The sequence below is a fragment of the Nicotiana tomentosiformis genome, chromosome 9, assembly GCF_000390325.3.
Source record: "Nicotiana tomentosiformis chromosome 9, ASM39032v3, whole genome shotgun sequence".
In the NCBI taxonomy this organism is placed as follows: Eukaryota; Viridiplantae; Streptophyta; class Magnoliopsida; order Solanales; family Solanaceae; genus Nicotiana; species Nicotiana tomentosiformis.
Window position 1 is genome coordinate 96953348 of NC_090820.1, and position 10293 is coordinate 96963640.

Sequence of the window (10293 nt, forward strand, 5' to 3'; positions counted from 1 at the left end):
ACTAGCTGACCTCTCCACTACACCTTTACTGAAGCTATACTTTTTGACCTCAATTTTCGAGCCTGCCAATCCATGGGAACATGAAACACTGGATGAACACTTGATAGACTAGGTGGTAATGCAAGCTTGTAAGCCACCTCTCCAATTCTCTCAAGCACCTCAAAAATCCTAATATACGGAAGGCTCAATTTTCTCGTCTTCCCGAACCTCATAAGACCCTTCATGGGTAAAACTCTGAGAAATACCTTCTCCTACACCATGTAAGCAACATCACAAACCTTCCGATCGGCATAACTCTTTTGTTTAGACTGTGCCATGCGAAACAGATCCTGAATCAAATTAACTTTGTCCAAAGCATCCTGAACTAAGTCAGTAGCCAATAGCCTAGCCTCTCCCAACTCAAACCAACCAACTAGAGACCGACACTGTCTCCTATATAAAGCCTCATAAAGAGCCAGCTGAATGGTCGATTGGTAGCTGTTGTTATAGGTAAACTCTGCAAGTGGTAGAAACTGATCCCAAGAGCCTCCCAAATCCATGACAAAAATGCGTAGCATATCCTCCATTATCTGAATAGTGCGCTAGGACTGTCCGTCCGTATGAGGGTGGAATGTTGTACTCAACTCAACCCGTGTGTCTAACTCTCGCTAAACTGCTCACTAAAACTACAATGTAAACTATGTGCCTCGATCTGAAATGTTGGACACCAGCACACCGTGAAGGCGAACAATCTCGCGGATATAGATCTCAACCAACCGCTCTGAAGCTTAAGTAGTCCCAACTGGAATGAAATGTGCGGATTTGGTCAACCTATCCACAATCACCCAAATAATATCAAACTTCAAAAGTCAGTGGGATCCCAACTATGAAGTCCATGGTGATACGCTCTCATTTCCACTTCGGAATCTCAAGCCTCTGAAGTAAACCACCCGTCCTCTGATGCTCGCCTGCTGAAAATTTAGGCACCGAGTTACAAACCCCACTATATCTTTCTTCATCCTCCTCCACCAATAATGCTGCCTCAAGTCCTGATACATCTTCGCTGCACCCAGATGAATAGAGTACCGTGAACTGTGAGCCTACTCAAGAATCATCTCATGTAGTCCATCCACATTGGGCATACAAATCCAACCCTGCATCCGCAACACCCCATCATCCCCAATAGAAAACTCCTTGGCATTATCGTGCTGAACTGTGTCCTTATGTACCGAGAAAACACACAAGTTAGAACCTGACTGGGCTCCGAAACATCTAACCTCACGAACTGATTGGCCAAGGCCTGAACATCTGATGCAAGCGGTCTCTCACCAAAAGGAAAAAATTCAAGTCTACTCATACTCACCGCCTTTCTACTCGAGGCATCGGCCACCACATTAGCCTTTCTGGGATGATATCGAATGGTAATATCATAGTCCGTTAGAAGCTTCAACCATCTCTGCTTCCTAAAATTTAGATCCATTTGCTTGAACAAGTGCTGGAGAGTCTGATGATCTGTAAATACCTCACTAGACACACCTTAGAGATAATACCTCAAAATCTTCAATGCATGAACGATGGATGCCAACTCCAAATTATGAACAAGGTAGTTCTTCTCATGGGGCTTCAACTGCCGTGAAGCATAAGCAATCACTCTACCCTCATGCATCAAGACACACCCAATACCAATTCGAGAAGCATCATAATACATTGTATAAGAACCCGATGCTGAAGGCAAAACTAGAACTAGAGTTGTGGTCAATACAGTCTTGAGCTTCTGAAACCTCTCCTCACACTCATCCGACCATGTGAATGAAGAACCCTTCTGGGTCAACCTGGTCAAAGGTGCTGCAATGGACATGAAATCCTCCATAAAGCGACGATAATATTCGGCCAAGCTGAGAAAACTCCAAATCTTAGTAGCTGAAGACGGTCTGGGCCAATTGTGAAACGCCTCTATCTTCTTTGGATACACCTTAATCCAATCACTGGACACCACATGCCCCAAGAACTCCACCAAAGTGAGCCAAAACTCACATTTAGAGAACTTGGCATAAAGCTTCTCTTCCATCAACCTCTATAGTACAATCCTCAAATATTGTGCATGATCCTCCTAGCTACGTGAGTACACCAGGATATCATCAATAAATACTATAGCAAATGAATCAAGATATGGTTATAATACATTGTTCATAAGATGCATGAATTCTTCTGGGTAGTAGTCAGTCCAAATGACGTCACAAGGAACACATAGTAACCATAGCGATCCACAATGCCATCTTCAGAATATCCGAGTCCCGAATATTCAACTGGTGATATCCGGACCCCAAATCAATCTTAGAGAACAATCTCGCTCCATAAAGGTGGTCAAATAAATCGTCAATGCGTGGTAAAAAATATTTGTTCTTGATTGTAACTTTGTTCAACTACCTATAGCCGATACACATCCACAGAGTACCATCCTTCTTCTTCACAAACAGAACCAGTGCACCCCATGGCGACACACTACGCCTAATGAACCCCTTAATCAAGAAGCTCCTGAAGTTTTTCTTTCAATTCCTTCAACTCTGCTGGTGCCATACGGTATAGAGGAATAGGAATGGGCTGAGTGCCCATCACCAAGTCAATACCAAAATCTATATCTTTGTCGAATTACATGCCTGGCAGGTCTGCACTGTAAGGCCCCGTAAAATTTTTACGAAAAGAAATATAATATTTCGTGGTGCCGGATTAGGCTTACGTGTTTGAGGATTATACATCTTGGACTTTTTGGGTAGAACAATGTACTGAGGGATAAAGGAAAACTTTTGGTAGAGAAAAGCATTTCTGCGGTCCATTATGCGACCGCAAAATCACTCTGCGGACCACATAATGGCCGCATAGTGAGGCAGGAGAGGGGCAGTTTTGGATGCCATTCTGCGGTCAACTATGCGACCGCAGAACTATTCAGCGATTCACTAGGTGATCGCTGAACAGGTCTGCGGGTTGCATAGTGACCCAGACCCAGGCAGATGTTTGCCAGTTTTGGACACCAATAATGTGGCCGATATGCGGTCCGCACACCAATTAGGCTTAACTGGGTATTATAGAAGATTCGTGGAGGGGTTTTCTACCCTTGCCTCTCTATTGACTAAATTGACTCAGAAGGCAGTTAAATTCCAATGGCCAGATACATGTGAAATGAGTTTCCAGGAATTGAATACAAGATTGACTATGGCACTGGTGTTGACCTTACCAGAAGGTGCAAATGTATTTGTGGTATATTGTGATGCTTCAAGAATTGGGCTTAGGAGTGTATTAATGCAACATAGAAAGGTGATAGCTTATGCTTCTAGGCAACTCAAGAATCATGAAAAGAACTATCCAACACATGACTTAGAACTTATGGCGGTGGTATTTGCATTGAAAATTTGTCATCATTATTTATATGGGGTCCATGTTGATATATTCATGGACTATAAGAGCCTTCAATATATTTTCAACCAGAAGGAATTAAATCTGAGGCATAGGAGATGTCTTGAGTTACTCAAAGATTACGTCATCGATATCCTATATCACCCGGGAAAGGGCAATGTTGTGGCAGATGCTCTTAGCCAGAAATCTATGGGTAGTTTGGCTCACTTGGAGGAATATCAAAGGCCATTGGCCAAGGAAGTTCACTGATTAGGAAGTTTAGGAGTTTTTTTTGCGGACTCTAGTGAATGAGGGGTGATTGTGCAAAATAGTGTTGGATCATCACTTGTTGTGGAATCAAGAAGAAGCAATACAACGATCCATTGTTGGCACAATTGAAAGAGGAGATTTATAAACATAAGACCATGGCCTTTTCTCTTGACATGGGTGATGGTACACTAAGGTACTAAGGGCGTCTATGTGTTCCAAGTGTAGATGGTCTCCGTAAAAGAATTATGACTTAAGCTCACACTTCTAGGTATTCCGTGCACCCGGATTCTACGAAAATGTATCATGATCTTAAGGAAGTCTAGTGGTGGAATGATATGAAGAGAAATGTAGAGGACTTTGTGGCGAGATTGTTCAATTATCAGCAAGTGAAAGCCGAACACCAAAGGCCCGGTAGGTTGGCACAGACCATAGAAATCCCAATATGGAAGTGGAAAATGATTAATATGGACTTTTTGGTAGGATTACCCCGCACTCCTCATAAGTTTGACTCAATTTGGGTGATTGCGGATCGACTCACGAAATCACCACACCTTTTGCCGGTTAAGTCTACCGACACAGCGGAGTAGTATGCTCAGTTGTATATCAAAGAAATAGTCAGGTTGCATGGCACTCCAGTTTCCATCATTTCTGATCGGGGAGCACAATTCACCGCAAATTTTTGGAAGAAATTTCAGCTAGGTTTGGGTACTTAGGTGAATCTTAGTACAACCTTTCACCCACATACTGACGAGCAGGCAGAGCGGACTATTTAGCACTTGAGGATATGTTGCGTTCTTACGTTCTAGACTTTAAAGGTAGCTGGGATTACCATTTACCACTCATAGAATTTGCCTAAAATAATAGTTATCATGCCAGCATTCAAATGGCACATTTCGAGGCTTTATATGGAAGGAGATGCAGATCTTCTATTGGGTGGTTCGAAATTGGGGAAGCAGTGTTGATAGGGCCAGACCTCGTGCATCAGGCTATGGAAAAGGTTAAAATCATTAAGGAGTAGTTGAACACTGCTCAGAGTCGTCATAAATCCTATTTGGATGTTCGTCATAGGGATTTGGAGTTCAAAGAAGATGATTGGGTATTCTTGAAAGTTTCCCCAATGAAGGGTGTGATGGGGTTTGGTAAGAAAGGAAAATTGAGTCCGAGGTATGTCGGACCGTACAAAATCATTCAGAGGATTGATGAGGTGGCGTACAAGCTTGTGCTACCACCTGAGATGTCATTAGTGCACCCGGTGTTTCATGTATCTATGTTGAAGAAAGTAGTTGGAGACCCGATACTCATTATTCCGGTTGAGACTGTTGAGGTTAACGAGAAATTGACTTACGAAGAGATTCTGGTTCTGCTATTGATCGGCAAGTCCGAAAGTTAAGAAATAAAGAAATTGCCTCCATGAAAGTACTATGGCGAAACCAACAGGTTGAAGAGGCTACTTAGGAGGCCGAGGAAGAAATGAAGAAAAAGTATCCTTATTTGTTTGAATGACCATGTATTTATAAAGTTGTGATCTAGGAAAATTCTAAGTCTTACATTCTATGAATTATGTATCATTTGTACAATTGGCGTTAAGGGTGTTCCTTTCTAGTAATATATTGCTTGTGAGGCCACCATTGGTGTTGTTTTGTATTATGTTACGTCGTTGGATTATGTATATGCTGTTAGTATGTGTTTCTGGGATTCTCTAATAGGTGGCTAGGCCCAGTTACAAGGGAGACTCTCGCGAAATATTTGGAACTTTAGGGAGTTAGGAAAATCTTGAAACTACTGGTGAGTGTGAATTAACAGTTGGGCCACATTTGATGCAAATAACAGATTTTGACCCTCATTCGATAACGAATGATCCTAAGTAGGGGAGAATGTAAGGCCCCGTAAAATTTTTGCAAAAAGAAATATAATGTTTCGTCGTGCCGGATTGGGCTTACGTGTTTGACGATTGTATAAATTCTTCGCGGCTCGGACTTTTTGGGTTGAACAATGCACTGAGGGATAAAGGAAAAGTTTTGGCAGAGAAATGCGTTTCTACGGTCCATTATGCGACCGCATAATCACTCTGCGGACCGCATAATAGCCGCAGAGTGAGGCAGGAGAGGGGCAGTTTTGGATGCCATTCTGTGGTCTACTATGCGACCACAGAATTGTTCTACGGTTCACTATGCGACTGCAAAGCAGGTCTGCGGGTCACATAGTGACCGCAGACCCAGGCAGCATTTTGCCAGTTTTGGACAGCAATTATACGGACGATATGCGGTCCGTATATCGATTATGCGATTGCATATGTGATCGCAGACTATGCGACCACAGAACTGTTCTGCGGTTCACTATGCGACTGCAGAGCAAGTCTGCGGGTCACATAGTGATCGCAGACCCAGGAAGCGTTTTGCCAGTTTTGGACACCAATTATACGGACGATATGCGGTCCGCATATCGATTATGCTATTGCATATGCGATCACAGACCTTGTTCCGGAGCTTCATTTTTGGGTTTTTAAAACCCGACCCTACTTCATTAAATACACGCTTTGGGCCTTTTTTGAGCAAAAATCTAACATTTTAGAGTGAGAGAGAGTGCCCTAGAGTGAGAAGGTATTCCTCAATAATTGTTCTTCAATTGTTGCTCAAATATTTGAAGATTAAGAAGGGAAACTCACTGGGTATTCATCCTAGAGGAAGATTCTACACCCTAACCCTCAATTTCGATTTTTTTCTAGAAATGGGTAATTAGCAAGATAAGTTTTGTGCATGAGAGTTATTTATTTTACATGCATGTGTTATCAAAGGGTGTAAGTAGATTGTTGAGCTAAAAATGGTAAAGATTGGGTTGTGGTATGATGGAATCCTCCATAAAAGGACCTTAAAACGTTAATGCATACCTAGTGTTTGATAAAATGCTCAAATGAGCTAGAACCATGAGCATCTTCCTAATTTTTGTTCAATTTGTTATATTTCTAAAATAGATTGAAGTTACTAAGAATTTAGGAACATTTTAGAGTTTAAGGAAGCTCCATTGAGGTATGTTGGATAAACTCTTCTTTAAGAATTGGAACCCCAATATCCTTGTAAGTTCAAAGATATTTATTACAAGTTGAGTATTTCGAATAACTTTTGTGACAAAGATATATGTTCAATTCGTGTTTCAAGTGATCTTATCATATTGTATTATAAATTAAGGATGTGTTCCAAACTATGGATTGTGTATCTACGTGTTTTGATTCCAAGTCGTTATTTATATGGAAAACTATTATGCCAAATTGTGTAAAGATTGTGATTGGGGTTACACCTCCACCCGCATATATTGGGGTGAGGCGGAAGAGCCGCTTTGTGTATGATTTTGGTATTGTTGTTACACCACCACCCACATATACATATTGGGGTGAGGCGACATTACCACTTTGTGTAGGTATTGGTATCGTTGAAGAATTTCTACCCGCATGTATTAGGGTGAGGCGGCATACATTGGGGTGAGAGTTTTGGTATTGTGTTTACACCTCCACCCACATAAATTGGGGTGAGGCGGTGGGACCACTTTGTGTGGGAACAGTAACAGAGGATCTCATCTTAAAATTCTATAAATGTTAATGACAGCTCTTGATAAGCTTGATTTGTTTTAAACGATTAACTATGCTATTCTATTGTCTCCCTGGTTCATCATATATATATATATATATATATATATATATATATATATATATATATATATATATATATATTCTATTTTCGAATTCTTTAATTGGTGTTTGGTTTTTATACTAGTACTATTCGATATGTACTAACGTCCCTTTTGTCGGAGGTGCTGCATCTTTAATGGGTACAGGTGGTTCCACAGCGGAGGATATTGACCAGTGATAGCGGTGCTCATTCTTCCTAGCCGACTTGGTGAGCCCCATCTCATTCCGGGGTTGTGCATCTTTTTTTCGTATGTGCTATCATATTTTGAGGTATTGCCAGACCTTGTTGCCGGAACTGTCATTGTACTCTTTGGTATTTTGAGAGGCTCCGTAGACTAAGTGTGGGTTGTGTATGGGTGTTGGGAATGTTAAAGAAGTTGTGTTGTGATTAAATCACTTGTTCCACTTTGAACCATGAAAGAGTGTGTGTGTGTGTTTTAAGACTTATTAATGGAGTAACTCTTGGTAATGAATTGGTATTGTAGACTTGATCACCTTATTGTCTAATTAACGAAAATATGTATTATCCTTATTCACATATGAGTTTGGGTAGAAGAAAATTTAATAGGCTTACTCGGCCGGGTTCACTCGGTTGAGCGTCGGTCGTGCTCTCCGATTTTGGGTCGTAACATGCACGAAACACATCCGAAAAGTTCGCACTACCGGAATATAATCAATAGTAGGAGTATCAGTACCAACATGCCACACAAAGGCCGGATAGGATAAACACCGCTTCCTAACCATCCGTTGGGCCTTCAAATATGAAATTACCTTAATGGGAACATAATATAGGGAGCCTCTCCACTTGATCCTTGGCAACCCCGACATCGCCAATATCAGGGTCTTAGCGTGACAATCCTATAAAAACATGACATGGGGACAACAAATCCATACCCAGAATCACATTGAAATCAACCATACTAAGCAATAAGAGATCAACTCTAGTCTCCAACCCTCCAATGTTCACCACACATGACCTATACACACGGTCCACAAATAGTATCAGCCACTGGCGTAGATACATGAACATGTAAAACTAAACACTCACGGGGCATATCCAAATAATGAGTAAAATAGGATGGTACATATGAATAAGTAGAACCAGGGTAAAATAATGAGGAAACATCCATGTGGTACACTGAAATAATACCTATGATCACTCTGCCTGAAGCAATGGCCTCTAGCCTAGCAGGGATAACATAGAATAAAGCCTGACCGCCACCTGATCGGCCTCCCCAACTAGGGCGACCTCTAGTTGCCTGAGCCCCACCTCGAGCCGGCTAGGCAGGTGGTGAAGTAACTAGTGCGGAAGTCATGGCTGGACCCCTCTGCTGAACTGGACCTCCAAAGCGACGGTGATACTGCCTCCACACATGACCAAACTCCCCGCACTCAAAGCAACTCCCCGATGGCGGTGGGGACTGAATCTTGCCCTGAGAACCAGAAGAACTGCTATAGGAACCTGGCATAAACGAACCCTAAATGGATGGAGAACATGATGAACTCTAAGCTGGGAGGGAACTGAGAGATGACTGACCCGGACGAGCACTGTATGAACCATGTCAAGCTGATGCACCATGGTGGACTAGATGAGCCATCTGAGCGGGCCTATAAGGACGACCCTTGTTTTGTTACGACTGCCCTCCGGAAGAAACACTGATGAAACTACCAAAAACCACGAGGACTCTTGGCCTCCCTCTCCTCATGCTCCTAACTACGGACCAGCTCTAGCCATTGAGAAATATTAACCACCTAGTCGAACCTAGCACCCGATGCATTCTCTCGAATCATAACAAAGCGCATTCCATAGTTGAGGCCATCAATGAACCTCCTAATCCTCTCCCTCTCTATGGGAACCAACCACATCACTTGATGAGCCAACTCTGAAAATCTCATCTCGTACTGGGTCACAAACATGCCCTCCAAGCGTAGCTACTCGGACTGCCTATGCAACTGCTTTCTATGGGTCGGTGGCACAAACTTATCCAAGAAGAGAATGCAGAACTCGTGCCATGTAAGTGGTGCAACACCTCCTGGCCTGCTCCCCTCATATGCCTCCCACCATCTCAAGGCTACCCCCATCAGCTGAAAAGTAGTAAATAAGCCTCCACTAGTTTAAAGAATACCCGCCGTGTGAAGAATCTACTGACATCTGTCCAAGAAGTCCGGAGCATCTTTGACTCAGCCCCACTGAATGATAGAGTCTTGAGCCTTCCAAAACTATCTAGTCCCTAGATGGATATCTGAGCAGGGGTCTTGTTCAGGTGGTCAATAACGGAGTATTCTCTTGCTTGTATCTTCCTCCAAAGATCGTCAGTGTTGGTCTCAACAACAGGCAGTTTAGGTGCAGCTTCCTTGCTTGTTCCTCCCAGATTCTCAGGTGTGTAAACTCTTCCAGTTCTAGCCATACCTTCCCCGACACCTGTTCATCCATTTTGGCTTCTCCCTTTCTTCTTGCTTCAGCAACATAATCGCACGGGACGACATTACTCTCGTAAGATGGCGTGGGAGCTACTATTACAGTAAATGGTGTAGCTACCTCAACTTCAAATAGCGCCTGGGTTTATACCACAACTGGCGTGAGGGTGACCAGAGATGATTTAATAGCGTCTCCCTCTCGAATGAGTCCAATGGACCCTTCCTGATCCCACACTTCATCAGTTTCAATCACGTTCACTCCCTCACCTCTGTGATCCAGGAGAGGGTTGTTGCGGACATTTGGTACAACTTCCTTTTCTTGTATAACCTTAGTGTCGATCAGCGTCTGAATATTTTCTTTCAACATGCGACATTTTTCAATGGTATAACCCTTCATGCCTGAATGATAAGCATATGTTTTGGTAGGGTTGATCCATTGGGAAGGATTTTCCACAACAACAACAGGAATTGGGGTGGCATAACCAGCGGCCCTCAGTCTTTCATATAGTTGGGCTATGGGTTCAGTAATTGGGTGTATTGTCTAGGAGGTCTAT

At 42.7% G+C, this 10293-nt stretch overlaps 2 protein-coding genes across 2 annotated transcripts; both read right to left on the bottom strand.

The window, feature by feature from the left end:
- Positions 1-251: 251 nt before the first annotated feature.
- Positions 252-566, bottom strand: LOC138899242 (uncharacterized). The gene has a single exon (XM_070185384.1). It carries the CDS (start codon positions 564-566, stop codon positions 252-254), a length of 315 nt encoding a protein of 104 aa, XP_070041485.1.
- Positions 567-1079: 513 nt separating this feature from the next.
- Positions 1080-2047, bottom strand: LOC138899243 (uncharacterized mitochondrial protein AtMg00860-like). Its single transcript, XM_070185385.1, has 2 exons — positions 1742-2047; positions 1080-1199 (listed from the first exon to the last, which is right to left on the bottom strand). The coding sequence occupies exons 1-2, from the start codon at positions 2045-2047 to the stop codon at positions 1080-1082; spliced, it is 426 nt and encodes a 141-aa protein (XP_070041486.1).
- Between the last annotated feature and the right edge of the window lie 8246 nt (positions 2048-10293).

What these genes read in the sequence shown, in the direction of transcription:
- LOC138899242 (XM_070185384.1), bottom strand. Translation starts at nt 566, where the DNA reads ATGGAGGATATGCTACGCATTTTTGTCATGGATTTGGGAGGCTCTTGG.
- LOC138899243 (XM_070185385.1), bottom strand. Translation starts at nt 2,047, where the DNA reads ATGGAAGAGAAGCTTTATGCCAAGTTCTCTAAATGTGAGTTTTGGCTC. An exon ending in GGTTTCAGAAGCTCAAGACT is followed by an intron (nt 1,200 to 1,741) that starts GTATTGACCACA and finishes TCGGTACATAAG; the next exon opens with GACACAGTTCAGCACGATAA.